A 20,592-nucleotide genomic window follows, 5' to 3' on the forward strand; every position below is an offset into this window, starting at 1 on the left:
CCTGCAATATGATTTGAGCTTCCTGATGGTGTTTTTTCTCCATCTTCGAATTGCTCCAATCGCCTGAACGTATCTGAATTGACACATTAGCCAGGTCTGCTATTGCTTTTAGTTATATATTTCTGAATATCTATATACTGTATGAACACGAGAGATTAGGGTGTTCCATCCACCTACAGTAGCTCAATTGTTTTCTGATAGCTAATTATTTTAAAAAAATAATTCTTTCTCCATTTATCTGGATATGCCATCCAGCCATTTTTTGGAAGAGGCCAGGGTATTTGCTTCAACAACTTGTGGCAAACTCTCACAACGAAGGTTGATCTTTTGTTTTGCCATAGCACAGTCCATGTAAGAAACATGAAAATCTACATGTTAGGCTAGTCTAACTAATGTGAACCCAACCTTTGCATCATTTTACAAGAAAAACTTTCAAAACTTGCATTTATAAATATGTTGATTTCTCGATGGATAAATGTGCTATGAGTGCATCAGTTTGGTATACTTTTCTACAGTCTGTCCCTAAATTTAAGCAGCTATTTTTCCTGAGATCCACTTTGTTCTTTGTTTCATTACCAAAGGAATACATTATTTCTGAATGTGATAGTAGAGTAGTATATGTCGCACAAACTGTAAACCCACATTACCTGATAACGTAACAATGGATGAGTATTAAACATTTTTATTTTTTTAAGATTACATCGTGACCCTCATGTGAAATTATGGCCAATTTGAACGTCCCACCGGGGGATACTTTCGCCGTGCAATATTGTGTTTTATTCGTTCTTCCTTTCTTATTCGGGTTGGGTAAACTGATTCTCACCTGTTTAAAGAGAAGCTCGGCGCGCTTGTAGTTCCAAAACCTCGCAGTAGCGTACCTGTCTGCAGTACCCTTTCCAGCGAGTTTATTTCCTCCGAGTTTGTATTGCACTCGTTGCAGTAGGAGGGTCCATGTGCACATAATGACGTCGCTTGGCAAGTCTGTCTGACTCGCTTGCTGTTTTTATCAGTTCTCTGCTGGAAAGCAAGAAAATCAGAAATCTTCAGTTCATTGGACAAAATGCAAAAATATCAAGGGAAGCTGTTTTAATCCTGGGTCTCAGTTTTGATGTTATATCACCGTTCTGCTGTTTTGGATTACGGCTAATGCTGGGATGTATACAACTGTATACTTCTGCGATTCAAGCTGTCATAACTGAAACTAGTGGATGCATGGAAAGAGTAAATAACAGTCGTTACACTGGGAATATTGGCAGGAGAAAAAATACTGACCTGCTTATTTTTTCCTGGCTTATTGCTGCCCAGCAACACAGCCACCTGACTAAGTTGGATGTCGTAATTAAGGTAAGGACGAGCAAAGAGCTGGACTGAGGGTGGTCGAGGCGAGACAGTTTGTACAGTAGGTAGCTTTACTGTATTTCAGGTTAATTTCAATACGCCAGAGTCAAGTTCAAACGAGCACAGTGACGAGCTTAACTATTTTTTTTTATTGAAAGGATGTTCGTTATCAAATTTTAGTATTGTAAAGAACAGCAGCTTTTAGGTAGAACCTTTTTAGCACGTACTGTATACAATTTGTAGAGACAAATCTTTTTCCAAAAGGATTGTTGATGACAGTAGCCTTGGGATTATATAAAAGGCGAAACAGAATACAATTTTTATTTTTTAACGTCTTTTCTGAGGAAACGTATAAAGACGTTAAAATTCAGATACCTTTATTAATTTGGACATCTATATTTTATGTAGGATAATGACCGTTTTGCAAGAGGGGAAAGTGTGTGCCAGTCACGCGCTTTTAACATACTAAATTCTAACAATTTCATTTCATTCACAACAAGAAAAAAGTGTTCTGCGATATCACCAGATCTTAACTCTTTAAGCAGTTTAAGGTTGGTTAACTTTTTTTTGTATTTTAGGACACAAACCGGAGTACTTAAAGACGAGAGAGGCATTATTAATCACACTTAAATGTGAAGATGTAATTTTTGTTGTATTTTTACCCATCATTAGATTATTGGTATTAGGTTTTCCAAAAAAGCAACAATGCAGTCCAGTGAAGTACTTTATAACAACTTTGAATTCAAAGAAATTGCACATCAAAATTTTAATTTGGGAGTAAATAGCTTTTGCTTTACCGTTCAAATCTACCAAGTTAAAATTTTAGCATGGCTTGGGCAAAAAACCCAACACTACAGTATAATAATCCTTTACACGTTTATATTTTACATGATAAAATGTCAGATATTACATTCGGGAATCATGTAACGAAACCCAGATGTGTATTTTAAAGTGTTGACATAAAATGTACGCAAACTTGTAAATAAGAAGTTCGAGATGCGATACCACAAAAGTGACAGCAACTCAGTAACTTTAGCCCTTGTTTCATAACTTCACTGTTGCTCTTCGGTAGTATGCATCGAATGCATTTTTTCACGCACACTGTTGAAATTTTAAATGTTTTTTTTTAAAGAAATGAATCGAACAGTACTGTTGCCTTAAGAATATCAGTATTTTTTTAGTAGTGTCGCAGCAATGTTGTGGCTTTACGGCCCATAAAGAGGAGAATGACAGCAAAGCACAACCAATCCGTGGGTGGCGTGATGAAGTTTTCGTATCACAGTTAAGCTTTTTACCCAATGGCTGTAGCTAAGAGGTGGAGTACCGAAGAGAGTGCTACAAAAAACATGTGATTCATTTTAAAGAGACAACGCTCTTTTTGCTGAGGAGTTTATATAATAAAAACGAGTTTCATTTAGCCGTGTTGCGTATCTTGCAATAAAGGATACGTTTAACCATAAAGCATGCACGGTGATTTAAAATAACGTACTAAGATAAGAATTGGAATAATTCACTTTATGGGTGGGTAGGTGTGAACTACCCAACAACGCTATAGAGAGACTTATTTTTAAATAGGTTTAGCATTTAAAAGTATTAAACGTCACCAGTTCTTAGTCTATAGAGCAGTGTCGTACCCCGCCCCGTTCCTCCGCCCCTAAGAGTGAGCTCGGAAATTCCGCCGATGGCAATAGCTGTGTTAATTAACATTTAAAATGTTAAATGCCACAGGGAACTTAAATGCAGTTGTGTTTTAACACGCGCAGTACTCTTTGAAGTATCATAAAATATCACTTAATAGATTTCAGTTGTCTATTGATCGGTCCTTGAATATAGTGTGCACGTCTCTTTCTCTCGAAGATCTCTGTTTTCCAAAGGCAAGGGTCTGTCAGCTGGTACTCAAACCAATTTCTCCTTGAAGCGTGGTTGTGTCTGCATCGTACAGTAGTTACTCCCTGTAGGCGAAGGACAGGTTGCTGTACTTAAAGGGTTCTAGCTGAGGAAGCACTAGAGAGTTTGGAAAATTGAAACGGTTTCTTCAAAGAATACAGTACGTGCTTATGTGTACTAGATATTCTTAATTCCTGTTCCTTAAAACTCTAGTATCCCATATTCCTTTTTTGTTTTTGTAACGAAAATATTTTGATAATTTTATTGGCTCACAACTATGATTGTAATTCTTTACTCATTCTTTATGTTTTAAATCAGATAACATCAATTTATTTAATAAAAAGTAAAATATAATTTGTAAGAAACCAATATCTTTTATTTATAACACTCTTAATAGAAAACATACTGTATATCTTGAGTTCATATAAAAATAACATTTGGATCTCTGTGGTTTGAATACTATATTTTATTCCAGCAAACTCAGTTTGACTGTTACCTCAGTGGGTTGGACAAAATTCAGGAAGCATTGTGTTTGCAGACTTAGTTTTAGTATGAAATTAAATAGAAATTTATCGCCAATATCACAGTCACGTACTGCATAAGAAATATAGAAATATTGAACAGTCATTCATTATTTTAATCCTTTAGGTGTATCAATGATCCAATGGAGACCAGAAGATGCCAAAGGTTTTGTGAAGAAACAGACAGTGAGAAGAGATGGGTTCAAGTGCCTCACGCTATGGAGTACCACTGTGCATTGGAAAATAGCACTCAAACTGACAGCAGCACATTGACGACTATACTAAACAGTAGCTGTGCTCCAGACACAACAGACAACTTTAAGGATGGTTGTGGGAAAGAGCCGGAGCAGTCTCGGGCCTGCCTGAACCAGAATCAGCAGTTTATTTTCCCAGTTTCAAACAAAAATGTTAAGTTGGAGATGGATTCTAAGGAACTGTCCCAGACTGTGGCTGAGTCAATGGACTTGTACATGAATGCAGTGAGAGATGCGGACTATGGCTTTGGCCAGCAGAATGTACAAGGAGGTCAGGCCAGCCCTGGGAAACTGTATCCCAATAATGGACAACAGAGTGAGATTTATAAAAATGAGGAGCATCTGGGTTTATCAACTTTGAGCCCAAAATTGAAATCACTGGGTTCTTTAATCTCATCCTCTTACTCTGCAGTATCCAGATCGTCTAATTTGTCTTCAGCAGAGTGTCCTGCTACCATCCCAGCCAGTTCCTCTGCTATGGCCCCGCCTATCTGTTGCAATTCACAAAACTCAAACTGCACAATGTCCAGCCCCGTTAATAACGTTCTTGCATCTGCAACCAGCAGCCCTTCAAACTTTGGTAATCCTTGTACGTCGGTTAGCAGCCCCATTAATCAAACCTGTGGTGGATCTAGTCTGGTTAATATTCATACCAGAAATTCTGCAGCCTGTAGTCCAACCAACACAAGCACTGTGGGTTCCCCACTTGCTAGTCCCCTAAACATAATGAGATCCCCGATTTCCAGTCCCAACAGCATGTGCAGTGTGAAATCTCCTGCTTCATGTAGTGCTAACATGAGGTCTTCTGTATCAAGCCCTGGCAGTAACAATAATAATAACTATATGAGAGCCTCAATTTCTAGTCCTGCAGCCATCAAAAATATGACTGTCGCTAGTCCTTCTTACAGCTCTACAGGATTCCCTATCGCTAGTCCTGCTAGTGGACTGGGTCTTGTTCAGAATGACATCCACAGTCCAAATGAGAGAGACCAAGAGTTTAAATGTTTTGAATTTCCAAAAGTTGAAAAAACAGAGGGTGAAATCTATGATGTTGGCCTAGATCAGATGAATAGGGTGAAATATATAAAAAATGAACCACAACCAGGTTTGACTAACATGTGTCTGTTAACTGATAAGCCAGATGTTCCCAGTTCACCTTTTGCAACACAGATAAAAAGAGAAACAAACAAAGATGGAGCTTGTCTGAATTTTCACTATAATGGGCAGCAACACCCTTTAAATCATTTCTCTGTGTCAGAAACCACCTACTTGTCCTTAAGGGATAATGTAGATGAGTACAGCCTTTCTGGGATTTTGGGACCACCTGTTCCTTCGCTGAATGGCAATTATGAACTTGATGCGTTTCCTAACAGTGTCTTGCCTAAGGGGATTAAGCAAGAGCCTAATGATGGCAGCTTTTTCCAAGAGAATAATAACATGCCAGCATCGGCTATTGTGGGTGTTAATTCAGGTGGACATTCATTTCATTACCAGATTGGAGCGCAAGGAACAATGTCTTTTTCACGGCATGATGTGAGAGACCAGTCAAACCCCCTGTTAAATCTTATTTCTCCTGTTACGGCGTTAATGGAGACATGGAAATCACGACCTGGCCTGCCACAAAGCTCTCTGTCATCCAGAGGTGAAGGCTATCCGGGCCAAAGATGCATTCCAGAAAACATGTCAAGGTAAGACAAAAAACATACGACTGTGGTCTGCTATTGTCAGTTGGTTAGAAACAAGTGGGCTTGAGCCTCAAATGATCGACATGGGTAAACTACTGTACCTTATTAGAAAATGGTACAGTATCTACTGTTCTTTTCTTATTAAGAACTACTGTACATTGCCAGATAATTTTCTTGCTGTTCATTTGAGTTCAGAGGTGAAGTCAGATTTGACTGAGTGATATTAGTTACTGTACTGTGATTGCTAGTTACTTTACTCTGTAAATTAGTATTAAGTAGTGACTACATTACTCATTAATCAAGTTTGTATGTTTTTATTTTACAAACTGAATATTACATTGAATCAATTTATAATTAAGAAACATCATAGCACATGTATTATTATCCTTTAATGTTGTTTAAAATATCATTCAAATACAGAATTAAAATGTGCAATATTGTATCATTATAAAAGAATAGTATTGGGAGTATGGTCAATTGTGGTAAGAATCAATTCTATAATAAGACTTAATTACTGTAGTGAAACCATTACATACTATTCTAACGCGCCATTGGAAGCTGTTAAAATTATGGTTGACCGCTTGATTACTCTGTGGATTTATCAAGCTGAAAACAGTTGTTTGAGCTAAACATTAATCTGAAGGTCATATGCATTACCCTATAAAGAAGTTAATGATATGTTGCTTAGACACGTTCCTACTCTATCTTTATAACCTTTTCTACTTTAGACTATGCAAATCATGATTTCACAATGAAAGTCTCAGGGAAGGACAAACCCCAATTTCCACCACTCACTGGATCCCTGGAGTATAAATAGAGGTCTTTGCTAAAACTCCACTAACATTCTCAGTGCCAGTACTGTAACCCATTGGCTCATCAAAGGAGAGATTTGGTTATCTCGTCCATAGGGCAGTTGGTCATCCTTCAAACCAACTAAGTTAAAACCAGACAAATCTGGTTTTCTTGCAGTCTCCATACAGAGGTTGGTCTCTATCATCAGAGCTGACTAAAACTTACAGGATTTTGTAAATTATTTTTTTGTCAGTGAACATAGTTGACTTGCGTATGGTAAGTGGGGCAAGTCATGGTGGTAAAGTAAGAAGCTAATAAAACATAATTCTCTTTTACGAAGTAATCTGGTACATTCAGACTTCCATAATCAATTTTGTGACAAAGTCGTATGACAGATTTAGAAATATTTTAACTTATTGCACAATCTTAAATGGCTTTAAATATAAATATATAACAAATCTGCAAGATTATTTATTGGTAGCTGTTTAAAAATAAAATGTTGCTAATATTTTGTAATTATAGTCAGGTTTCTAGACTTGTGCATTGCTTTGTTTAATTTTGTAAGCCTCTATAACATGAATTGTGTTAGAAAAACCCTTTAACCTGTGAGTAACTTCTTTACTGATAAAACATTTGTTTGTTTTTTCTCAAAATTCATTTTGTGATGGACTTTGACCGTCTTACTGTAGGGTGATGTTTATATTGTAGGTGTTTATTTTATTGCTTTTTTTGCACTGGACAATGGATACTCTGGCCTGGATACTATGCTACTGTGTAGCAGAGAGAAAAATCTGCCATATCTGGGTCATGTGTAATTGTGAAACTAGACTTGTGAAAGACTGGGAATACTAAGTCACAACATAACATAAATAATGTAAATAGTATGTTGCTTACTGTAACTGAAAGTCAAAGTTTACTTCTTATCAGAAGACAGCTAACATATTAAACTAGGTTTACATAGAAGTATATACAGTAAATATCAAAAGGGATGGCAAAAGACCTTGTGCAGAGCAGAAAACCTTTTTATATGACCTGTTAATCATGAGACATTTAATTGTTCGTTATTAGTCACATGTTACTTATTGCCAAACAGATTAAATTAACTGTGGGTTGCTGGAACAGCTTCAGAAAAGACAACTCCGTTTTTATTTTTATTCGTATTAAGTGAAGCCAATCTGGCAACTTATTACTTTGACACATTTATTTTTTTGAAGCCAGCCTTGGATGTCCTGGTTGCATTTTAAGTTCCAGTAGAATGTACTGAGATCCAAGAAACAAATCAAGCAGATGAAGTTCACAAAAAGTCCAAGCCAGGAAGGTCTATGTACAGTAGATTTTTCCTTGCAGTTAATGTAACCTGGGAAAACATTTGTTTATCTGAGTATGACTGAGCTTTAAAATATGAGTTTATTTTTGTTATAACTCATCATGGAAATGCTGCATTCTTTTAAAGTTTGAATGCTGAATGCTGCATAAAGTAATATTTTTCTAATCTTGTGTAGTGTAGTGTAGTGATGTCAGTTGCTTCATTGATTATTATGGAAATAAGAAAAGTTCAGGAACAAGGGAAAAGGGTTCTGTTTATTACTACCTTTGTGTTTCATAAATCTTTAATTTTGACTTTATGAGCAAACTATAGTAGGATGTCCATTGGAAAGAAATTTCACCATGATAAAAATTGTGTTGTATTATTGCCAAGAAACAGCATTTAGCTTTCAGTTAAAAGGAACTCCTCCCGTTTCTGGAAGCTGCTTAACATTATTATGTGTAGTCGTTGCCACATTAGGGGTACAGTGTCTTTGAATTTTCAGACTGGGCACTGGCACTTTACTCAAATAAAAACTCAACCACAGCTGATTACAGTTAAAACTGGAACTGTAGAGCATGATATGAGCCAGTACTGTGCTACTGGATGGGATTTGTAAAGTAGAAACATATTTTGGTTTTATTCCAGGATTGTGAGCAAGCTAGAATGAACATGACCTAAATTCTGCAAAGATTACTGCAAACGTACCTTAGGAGAGTGTTAGCCTGACTTTACATAACACCATAAAGAGGTTTGAACTATAACCTTTGAAGATCAAAGAAATTCAGTTGATTTATACTATTGTAAAGAAGCAACTCTTATATTTTCTTTCAATTTAGTTGAAATGCAAATCAGCTTGTGTTGTAGAGTGATTAATCAAATACAAACTCTTTGTTAATCTCTGTAGGCAACATACAGTACATACTGTACAAGTAGTAAGATACAGAACATTGCAAATGTATTCAGACCCTTACTGTACATAGCTTTCATAGTTTGTTACTTTTAAAGCCTGCAGTCATGACACTTTGAAGTAGAATTTAATATTTGTTATACTGTAAACAACTTCACTCCAATTCAAAGCACAAAAAGTATAAAGAAGTAAATAGATAATATCAGAGAAAATTGAAAACTCTGTCTGGGAACTGTTAGTGTGGCAAACCTAAAATATTTTAGGTTCCTGAATGTTTCAAGCAAAGATTCAAACATAAAAACCAAGTTGCTTTCAAAACAGTTGAGGAATAATGTTGTATAAGGGCACAGATCAGGAGAAGGATCTAAAAATATTTCAAAGTCCATTGAGCATGGCGAAGTTGATCATGAAGAAGTGAAAGGCACCCAAATCAGGCTGTCCCTCCAAACTGAGCATCCAGAGAAGTTGGAATCTGGTTAGGGATGCCACTGTCTGGTCAACATTGATTTTAAAGTCAATGTTGACCAGAACTAAAGAATTCAGTGGCTGAGATGGGAGAAATGTCTCTGGGTCAACAATACCTAAGTTACTACACAAAGGGGGCTTGTAATTGGAAAGAAACATCTCAAGTCCTACAGGTACATGGGGTTTGTAACAAAGCACCTATGCAATCCTGAAAACATGTGGCAGAATGTTTTATGGTTGGAAAAGACCAAATTTGAATGTGTTGGTATAAACTCAAAGTGTTTATTGCAAATAAAGCATACTGCCTGCACCACTCAAACAACCTAGTAGCATCCTACTGTCAGGGTGGTGCTGCATTATGTTATAGTTATGCTTTCTATCAGCAGGGTTTGGGAAGCTTGTCAAAAGTGATTTGAATATAGATGGAGCACAGTACAGGCACATTGTAAAGGAAAACTTTTTTCAGATCTTAAATTGAGACAAAAAATACTCTTTTCAGTAGGACAGTGATCAAATGCACATGGCCGAATCTACATTGGAGTGGCTTAAGAACAAAAAGGGAAATGTTTTTGAGTGGGACAGCCATTCAATCCTGTTGAGAATCTGTGGAAATATTTGAAAACTGCTGTCCATAAGCAATCCCCAAGTAATTTGAGAGAGCTTGAGCAAATGTGTGAAGAAGAATGAGCAGTAATTGCACCAGTGTGCAAAGATAGTAGAGGCTTACCCCAAAAAACTTGCAGCTGAAATTGTTGTCCATCAAAAATTGAATTTAGGGGACTGAATACTTATGCAATCAACATATTTGGTTTTTTTTCTTTAGCTTTTGAGAACAGTTACTGTAACATATCTTACCCTTAGAAGTCTTCAGTTTGAGCTTACAGATTTAGATTAAAACAGTAAACTTAAAAAAATGTAATGTGTTGGCATAATATTTTCATTTCACAAAATGGGGCATCATTGACCGACCTAGAGACTTACATACAGGCCTGTGAGTAGACAAAGCCTACCTTAGGCAGTGTGCATCTCTGGTAATCCTATTGCTTCCCTTCTTTAGTGAAGACAAGTTTTTGATACACTAGATTAAAACATCTGGAAAATGAACAATACAGAATATTATGGTAAAACATCACAGGTCTCAGAGATGTTACATAAAAAGTGAATGTTAAATATAATTGTGTTAGAAGACAGAAGAGTCTTACATGCTTTTGGTTATTTTTTTATACTCTCTTGAGACAGTGGTAGGTTAAAAGCGTCAGCTTCAGAAACATTGTTCATTCACACCTCAGCTTGGAGGCTGCCAAGTGCAGTTATCTCTAGCAGTCAGAAACAGTTCAAGGGGACAGTCTCATTTGCGCTTTCTATCCCCATATGAAATATCCATACTGCAGGGCTTTCCTTACTGGATTGAAGTTACATTTCATCAACAGGTTGATATTGGTGAATAAAATAAAAATCTTCACATCATATGTGCTTTCTCTGTATTAGCAACCATTCAGATTTTCTAATACAGTTTAATTGATATTTCTGAATCTTAAACCTATGAAGTCTTTTTTACCCTTTTTTATTATTTATGCATTTTAAAGAGTTTTCAGTGTGTTTTAGTGTATTTTTTAAAATATTGTTTTTTTATTCACTAAAGCGTATAAAACACAACACCCATCCTAAAAATACATACCCCATATCTATATTAATATCCATGCCTTCTAGACCTACTGAATTTGAAGATATTTTGTACAAAATATGTCAGCATTGTTTTATTGCTTTTGCATTTCATTGAGGTTTGTTACATATTTGTCTCATTTTAGTGTACATTTGTGTACACTAAATTACTGCTATTGTTTTTTGTCAATGCATAAAGTATTATGTTATATACACACCATGTAAAACTGTGATACAATCTCTGTTCAGTACATTTAACAATATTTCACATAGAATGTATTTTACAAATCATTTACAATTGTATTTATTCTATTTTCTAATATTTTTATGAAAAAAACCAAGCCTTTTGTCAGGACTAATTATTGTTTTAGCAGACTTTGTCCATAGTTGAGGAGAATGTCAGACAAAATTCCCCTTCCTAAAAAAAATGAAATCAGAAATTAGAAAGGTCTGACCCACTTAAACTTTCTGTGGTTAAGGGTACCATATACTGTACATCAATAAACATTTTGAATCCATTTCACTTCCAGATTTTAAACATTATTACTCATGCTTACGAAATTCATATGGTATTAATGAGAATCTTTTTATATGTACATTGTTTGGAAATGTTACTGTACAAACAAAAACAATTGGATGTATCTGGGTTTGCACAGTCATTTTCTAGCTTTAAATTTAGTGTAGGTCTTCCTGAACTTTCTTCCTTGTATCTTTTACGGTATGAAATTATTATAAGAGGTACACCTGCATTTCTGGCCATTGTTCTTGGTTCATGCCACTGCTTATGCACACTGTCATTTTGTAGGCAACAAAAAATGTACTGTTCAGGAACCTCTTAGTCTTTTCAGAGCTGTCAGATTATTCCACAACCTCCATAATTTGTGAAATTACCATGTCATTCAATAGTTTGTCCAGTGGAATATCTGCTTTCTTTAGGAGAAAGCAAGTGAGAGATTTATATAACATCAGACCATTACAGTGGTACGTAACATAACATAAACCACTTCCTTTGTTAATTTGTCTAAAGCAGGGGAGTTAGGATGAACTTTGAACTCAACTGGTACAGCCTGTTTCACAGTGACAGAAACTAGGTTTAAACAAGAAAACATATTGAACACCTTTTTTCTATTATTCCATATCAGATGCACATACCTGTATTTATTATCTTGTTCCACTTTTTTCTTATGTGCCTTAATGGATTTTTTAAGATGCAAATATGTAGCTCTCATTATCTGTAAAAAGCTCATTGAGCAGATAGAAAGCAACTTGAATACAATGAATTTTAATCTGCTTCAGTTTCAATAATAATGTACTGTATGAGAGAGCTTATTGGACTATGGTATTTTGACTTTCTTTCTGCATTTCTCAAATTCAAGCTAAAATAATGGATTGCAGGTCTTTTTACACATGAAAGAATACACTCTTTCTAACAAAGAGGTATTCATTGACGATCACTCAAAGGAAGCTTAAATTGCTGTTAAAAATGCAAAACAATAATCAGTCATTTTAAATAGTTTTTATTCTGCTAAAGTCTGTTGCTTGTTTAAAATCCCAGATTTTTTGGAAAGTTATCTGGCTTTGAAGCTTTGCAAAATGTGTTCTGTGCAAACATCTTTAATAGGTGACCAGCAGTTATTGATGTGTGTTTGAATCTAATGATTCAACATACGTTTTTTTGCATCCATAATAAGGAAAAAGTTAGTTATCTTGATTTATACTTCATTATTGAGATAGAAACATTTAAACAATTTAAATTTTTGTATGCAGATCACTGAGAAGGTCATGCTGATAAGTGTTTGATGATAGAAAACAAGTGAGAGCAGTAGAGCATTTTGTACAAGTTTCAGTCTAGGAGACTGAATCGCTTCTTGAAAAATTATCATTATAATTGTGAAATCCATCTGAATTTAAGTATCTCCCTTATTTGTGCTTCTAGCATTTCTTTGCTGGCTGTCATAAACAAAGTTGACAGGAGTACTTTTTAGTATTTCTAGCTCCAGTTGTTGTCAGGTCTAACTTTTGATATCAAACAGTGATTTTACAGCACTGCTTGATCTAGGTAGAAGCAAAAATGTCTGGAATAAGCTACCCAGGTGTATTGTACAAGCAATACCCAGACATCTTTCAAGAAACAGCTGGATGAGTTCCTGCAATCAAAAGACCACAATCAGGGGTATCAGCCATGTGGCCTGTGGGCCCAGTTCAACCCTGAGGCTTGTTTATTACGCTTGTGTCTTTCCCTGAGGTTCCTTACCTCTGTCCAATCACAATGCCCCTGTTTGATGTTTGTCAGGGGTGTGGGAAAAAAACCTGTATACACATTTCCTCTAAACTCCTCTTCCAAATTATGGAGTAGCCTGAGCCACTGCTCTGACTGAAACTCTACCTGGTAGACTTTTTGATCTCTATTACAAAATTATATTTAGTAATAAGGGCATTGTGATTGTGTATTGAATAAGTGAAAAAAAGAATTTCTAGTGGTTCAAGAGAAGTGAAGAAATCAATATTCTTTCATAGAATTGAATGGAACGCTGATAAGTTTGAAGTGTGCAACAGGAGGCTGTTGCCAGCAGATTGTATATTTGGTTTCCCCAGGTAATAACACTAAAGCTTTGCTAATTCCGAAACGAGAGAAGCTGCTTTTCACCTCACATTGCAGCTGCTGAGTGCTAGTCTTATCAGTCCTTTATGCAGCACTTACATGTGATGCTGATATCTAATCCCAGAACCAGTATAAGTCACATTTTAGTCCTGCAGTTTACCAGTAGATGTGCATATACATCCCTTTGTTGGTTTACACAGGGATGGGTATATTTGACAAAAACTTTAATTCACTTCAGGTCTTACAGCAATGGACATTCTTTTCTTATTTACTTTTTGTTTTTGCTTTTGCAACACTCAAAGCTCTTGCATGTTTTGCTGACATGTTATTAAAACTAAGGAGGAATAATGTTAGATATGAAGGGAAACAGCTTTAATGAAGCTAAAATTATTTGGTACAGTAAAACACAGATATTACACCTTTTGCTGTAGTAAAAATTTGTCAATGGAGCGTTCGTACAGTGGGTGCGTATAGCTCAGCATTTACGTTTTTGAGTTCTTGAATTATATCTCTTCAACAGAATGGAGACTCATGCAGTGTACAATAATCACAGTTAATAGTGCAAAAAATAGCGTAGAAGGTATCTAGTGAAGAAGCAGTGACTGATATTTGCGTTTTGAATGGATGCACCTCACTGTTAAATGAATACAGAAAGTGCAAAAAACAACTTGGAAACAATATTATGCATGTATCTGTATGTAGGTTTTGCCTAGCATTTCAATAATTTCTCGTTTGTATGGCATGTTTGAAGTACTTCTAAATCAAATCTGACCTGTCATACAAATTTAGTTTGCTACCCCTAGGCTAGATGCTCTGAATGGACTTCTCTCTTTGAGCTTCCAAACTGTATGTTTTTTATGAGATGTAAAAATAATAGAGAAGGGGAATTCTAGTACATAAAAAAAATCAAACTGAAACAATACCAAACCTCAATTCAGAACATATTGTGTCATTGTAAATTACTTGTGTGCTACATAATTGTTCTTTAATTCCACATTGCCGCTGTCAAACATCACTCCTCTCAGTACGGCCTCCAGAGCCACATTGGATGCCTTTCCCTGGTCCAACAAGATCATGCCTATTACAGTGTCAACATCCATATGGAAACACTTTGGATTGGAAACGTCAGGAGATGAAAGCAGTCTTAAAAATCAGTAGATGGCAATATTGTGCATTCAGAAATTTATCTTGGGACCCTCATCCTTGATTGTTAAATAACTATCTTTAACTAGGGTGTGAGGTGTGTATAAATATAAGATTCATAACTCTCTAATATCTGTCTCATCTGTCTTTAAACTTGACTCATTTATCTTTCTACCTGTATTTTTACCTACTCTTTCTAAGTTGTTTGTATTTTAGACATACAAATATGTTTTGTACGTAAATCAACGTGGTAAAGTAGCTCCCCGATTTCAGCAGCTGCCTCATCTCAGCTTCAGTGCATGTACAGATTTTCACAACATTTCATAAATAATGAATTGTAGTAAACCTAGGCGAATGTGTTATTTTTTTATGAAAGCTAATTTCTGTTCTGCCTGGCTAATAGGTAATCTAAAAGCCAATTTCCAGTTAACACCACACTTGTTGCAGACAGGGACCCAGTCACTCAAATAGCACAAAACTATACTGCATGTAAAATGAAATCACATTCATATGACAAAAAGGTTGTTGACTCAATTTTAGTCATCCTAGTGCTGAAGAAATAATGAAAGCCCAAGTTAATATGGCTGAAAGTCAGGTCCAGGGATCTCCAATCAGGACTCTTCTGTCGGGTCAGTGAAATGTTGATACACTGTTTTATTTCTTTAATGTTTATTCTCAAACCCTTCAATACATCATCTTACATTAACATAAAGATAAAAGCTTTTGTCCTCAAAAAGCACAAATAACAGAGTGAGTGGAATTTTTGTCTACCATGTTTCTACAAGTATTTCAAATGTAAATTGGGCAATGTTTTTAATTAAAAGTGGCTGTCCCCTGCCAAAACAATGTAGGAATCTGGATTAAGCATACTAAATTGGGAGTAAATTCTTTTTGACCTTGACTTTATCCTCAAAGCAAATGATGATGACAAAATGATTTTCCAGAGGTTTTGCTTAGAGGAAACAGGTTGCCAGCCCTATGTGAAAGAGAGAAATTCAGAGGAAGTGCTTTGCTACTTGTGTATGTCATTTACAGTTGAGTCATAGTCTGTCAAGTGGTCTGACATCCCAGGCATCTCCCACCTGAACATCTATGTTTTCTGTGAAAGAAATACCAGTGATACGTATCTGTGAAAAAGGACATATTTAAAAACGCACAGTTTGTCCCTGTGATCATTTCTGGCTCAAATATGTCCTCTTCTATTACCTGAGAACTCCAAAATCTAAGGACAGAAGTTGTGTTTCTTAACACAACTAGGGTGTTAGCCAATGTAGTAGCCTTGTAGTAGCCCACTAGGGTGGACATTTAGCTTTGTAATCCTCTTCAATTTGTAGTGATACAGTAGATCATATCTGATCAAAATGGAGTGTTAAGCCTTTCGTAAAATAATATGGGATTTTAATAAATAAAACTAACCATTATAATACAACTTAATTAACCTATTCATTTATTTAAAGTATGGTGCAATTCTGTCTTCCTTTATCTCTCTTTTTCCCCTTTTGATCCAGTTCCATATACTAATGTGTACAGACTCTGTTTGACCCAAAGGTAATTTTGAGTACTGTTGGCCTTCACTTTGGGATTGTAAAATATGGATGGAAAAATCCACTATAATAAACTTAAAATAAATTGTGGAAATAAAATCTATTTAAATGCTTAGAGACTGAGAATATTTGACTACACCTAGATTGGATGCTAGTCTATCACAAGATTACTTCCAGGGACTTAATTGTGCGTTAGATGTTCAGAGTACCAACCACTACTAGGTACAGCAAAGTATTGGAGTTACTGTATGTAGCAGCCTTGACTAAGTTTTTGCATGCTTGCTGTAATATATATATACTATATAAGTATATGTACTGTACATATACACATTCATTTATACAATTACTGATTTAAAAAAACAACCATATTTTTATTGTAACAAATTTACAGATACAGTTGTTAAGTGCCCTGTGATGGACTGACGTCTCATTCAAAGTGTATCCTATCTTGCACCCATTGCTTTGTGGGTTAGGCACCAGATCCCTTGTGACCCTGAATTGGACTAAGTGGTTAGAAAATGGATGGATGGGTTATTGCTAAGATGTTCTGTAACCTTATTTGTAACAACACAGGTATTCTGTGAAGGTAAAATTTGACTGATTGTTTAGAAATGTTATGGCCATTGCAACTCTTACAGCAGTCACTCTAGACGCAAGTACCATATGGAGTGCGACAAAATTGAAACTTCTATTCTGACTTCTATTAATGTAAAGTTATGGGAAAAATTATTAGAACTAAGGTAGAGGATCACATTTGTGGAAGTAACCTCCTAGGGAATAGTCAATGTGGATTTAAAACTTGATAGTGCTGTTTGAACAAGCAACAACTTTAATGGACACATACAGAGCATTTGATGTGGTTTATTTTGATTTTCAAAAGGCCTTTGCTAAAGTTCCCATAAAGGATTAATCCTCTCATTACAGACATTTAGATTGCTTAAAAATACAGATATACTGTACATGTAGGGTGAATGTTCACATTAGAGTACTACAGAGAAATAGGACTCTTGCTCTTTCTAGTTTATATCAGTAAATACTGTAGATTCTGGTATATACAGTATAGTAAACTAGTCAAGTTTGCATATTATACCTGATTAGGACTATTAGCTATCAATGTAATAGTAGGAAATTAAATTCTTTTAGAAAAGTTTTAGATAAAATGTAAACAAAGGAAATTCCTGGCAGATTATGTTTAATGTAGATGACATATATAGGGTTTTGCATGCAGGCAGTAAAAACATAAGCTATAAATACCAACTTAAAAACACTGAGCTAGAAGAATCTACTTATGAATAAGACTTGAGTATTTATGATGAAACATTGTTTACACCTTCCAGACAAAATACAGAAGCAATAAAGAAGGAAAGCAAAATGTTAGGTAATATAGTCAAAAATGCACATTCAAAATCAGAGCATATTAAAACATTACAATGAACTACACTCATTGTAATGTCATTTCTACATTAGAAATATTGTGTACAAAGAACAGAGAAGGCGACGAGGGAACTTGATACAAGAAAACAAAATACAAGTGACAATGGTAATACTGTATAAATGCAGTGGACTTAATCAGAAATAGCAAAAAACAAACCAAAGGACATGAGAAACTGTGTATAAAGTGCATTTAAAACCGAGTATGGAACAGGCTAGCCAGCCATGAGTTTGAAGCTGATACCTTGATTGTCTGCAAGAAACAGCTAGATGTGATCCTTGAATCAATAAGCAACAAACTACTACATGGGTGAATGGTGTCCTCTCATCTGTAACCTTTCTTTATGTTCTTAAATATTTTACTTTTTAAGTTCTGTCTGGACCTTAAATTAGTGTCACTGCAAACATTGATTATATTCTGATTTTATGTGAGCTTGCTGTCTGGGTTTTCATTCTACAAATCATAAAGTAAGATTATGCATGTTAACAGTAAGAACAAACAGACCTTAAAAGGTATAGAACAGCCTTAGAAATCTTGGCTCAAATTCTTGGTAACAGACTTAAGGGACAGATTCTAATTGTGTCAGCAGTCGTCTAAATGCAGGTGGGCTGCTGAGCGTATATCTTGGTTTTTTTTCCCTCAGTTATATTAAAGATGGGAATTTGAATATAAAAAAAAATTCTGCTAGGCCTTGGAGTCTCTTTAGAGTGCTAGAGACAATGTGTCTTTCTTCCTGATGGATATGTTGTTTGAAGTCCTTTTTTTTAAAGAGTGGGTGATTGTGCCTTGGTGACAGCTTCTTTTAATGTGTTCTGAAACGAATCATGTAATTCTCACTGCTGTAGGTCGGTGCTGTTGTAGTAAATGCTGCTTTTAGTGTTTATGGTTGTTTATTTGCAATTCTCTTCCCAACTTTTACTGTTCTCTGCATGGGAGTTCCCAATTCCATATGTATATTGGTTCAAACCATAGTGCAGAGCACCCTGATTCTTTGGTCTCAATCTCAATTAGTCTTTTACTTCCCTGTACTTTTATTGGTCATCTGTCAAAAGTGTCACAGCTCACACCACTTTGTTTGTTCTCATTGTGACTGTTTTGTGCCTAGGACAGTTAGAGCATCTGCCCCTTGTAAATTGTGTGCAAGCAAATCAGTCTTTTATTATTACTGGATTTCATCTAGCAGAAATTAGTATTTTATTATCTATTTTTGTACTGAGACAACTGAACTATTAAAATAATAATTTTGTAATTTATTATCAATGACCTACTTTCACGTTCTAAATTACTTGCATGACCTCTGCCAAAATCTTGATATACTCAATTTAGAAAATGTTACTGATGAGCACTGTAGAGGACTATTGACATTTTACAGCAAAGAGTGCTTTTCATTAAGCTCTAAAGGGTCTTTTAGAGACTCTTTATGCTGGACTATTTACTTTTTTGTAGCCTAGAAATTGGTTGGACAACCAGATTAACACAATGAACAGTTAAGAATCAATATGTTTCCATCAATATCCATTTTTATCAATTATGCATTTGCTTTACATCATATGTATTATTGGTAGATGTAATCCTTACTTAGTTTGTTATACTAATGTTGGAAAGGGATGTATGGATAAAAACTGTGATGAAAGCCATACATTTCTGGGGGGAAAAAGAGAAGTATGCTTTTCTTTCCTAAAGAACACTAGAAAGAAAAACCTCATCCTAACTATCATAAACTTCTAAAAGAAGGATTAAAAACTTGAAGTCTTTATGACCCTCTACTTTTGTTGTAAGGAATGTATTGCCTTTTCAGATGTTTTTATTTAGAAGGTGATATGCCATGGTAACTAATTATTCTTCCATGGATACCTTGAAAAGACATTGTACAACAAAGCTTGAGGATATGACAATGGAAAACATATCCCAATGCCACAATGGACAAAAGAAAGTAATATGATAAACAGCTTCTCCTGTAAATAAGTTCTAAGAACAACTGGTTTCACTAGAATAACTTGAACGAACAAAACAAACATCGAGGTAGAAACAATTTAGGTATAATGTAGAAACAATCTAAAATAAACATCTAAACATAAAAATATAAAAAGTTAAGGAAGCAGATAACACACAGTTTACCACCACTTTAAGATCAATAAACCGTTTAGTAGGTTGGGGTCCTAACAAAACACATTTGTATTATCTATCCACTGTATGAAATCAGAACAAAGAGATTAAAACAGAGTTTATTAATAGCCATTAAGAACGACCATTATTTTTTTCTTCTCTGACCACCATTAGGTTATCCCAAGAAAATATACTTATTTTTTCATATCTTGATAATCCTTCCTTCTTGTGTACTTAGGAGTGCTGTGCATTGTTAACAAGCATGTGACGTGTCCAAACACATATTTAATTAAATGAAAACAACAAACAAAAGCAAAATGTTCAGTATGCATCCTAACTACAGATTTTACCCTTACACTGACACTGGCAGAAACACAGCAGTCAGTCCCCTCGCTGGTTTATTTACTTTTCTGACTGTCTGCTGGGCAAAATAATAAAATTGCAATGATTGCTTGCTGGAAATATTGGGAAGGGACTGTACTTATGTGAACTCACTACTAAGTCAATACTAGAGGGGAGTTCTACAGCAAAACTAGAAGCTCTGAAGTAGGATGGCAAAAATCATTGCTTTGATGTAAGGCCCTTGGCTTTGTCTTGTTTGTTTTTAATGAGAAGCAAGGACATGGTTTTGTGTGCTAAAAAGCTGGCCCATATAGCTAAAGAAATGTTTGCTTGGTTATTTTGTGCATGAATAAAGAAAAAGGTAATGATAAATGTACAAAATGAAAAGGGCAGCACTTCTGCAGTAAGAAATCTAAATGTAAATATATTTTTTTTAAAAAAAGGACATTTAGGCATAGTGCAGGTCAATAATTAACTACAATAGATATCTGTTTCATTTTGCTGTTAAAATGTGTTTGGTCAGCTACATCATTATAGTACTGATTTAAAAAAATGTTTCTTGTTTTTTAAGCCTTTCAGAACAACCCTTGGTGCTGACAGCAG

The 20,592-nt window shown here is 35.3% G+C and overlaps 1 protein-coding gene across 4 annotated transcripts in view; it reads left to right on the forward strand.

Annotated features, from left to right (window-relative positions):
• The first annotated feature begins 938 nt into the window (after positions 1-938).
• Positions 939-20,592, forward strand: part of nr3c2 (nuclear receptor subfamily 3, group C, member 2) — a 153,329-nt gene continuing 133,675 nt past the window's right edge. For 2 of the 4 annotated variants that reach the window (XM_006629493.3, XM_015344663.2), the window contains exons 1-2: positions 939-1,344; positions 3,874-5,688. In XM_006629493.3, coding sequence (XP_006629556.2) covers positions 3,890-5,688 — 1,799 coding nt within the window. In that variant the 5' untranslated portion in view covers positions 939-1,344; positions 3,874-3,889. The other 2 variants (XM_015344661.2, XM_015344662.2) reach the window with 2 other exon arrangements.

The sequence above is a fragment of the Lepisosteus oculatus genome, chromosome 1 (assembly GCF_040954835.1).
Source record: "Lepisosteus oculatus isolate fLepOcu1 chromosome 1, fLepOcu1.hap2, whole genome shotgun sequence".
In the NCBI taxonomy this organism is placed as follows: Eukaryota; Metazoa; Chordata; class Actinopteri; order Semionotiformes; family Lepisosteidae; genus Lepisosteus; species Lepisosteus oculatus.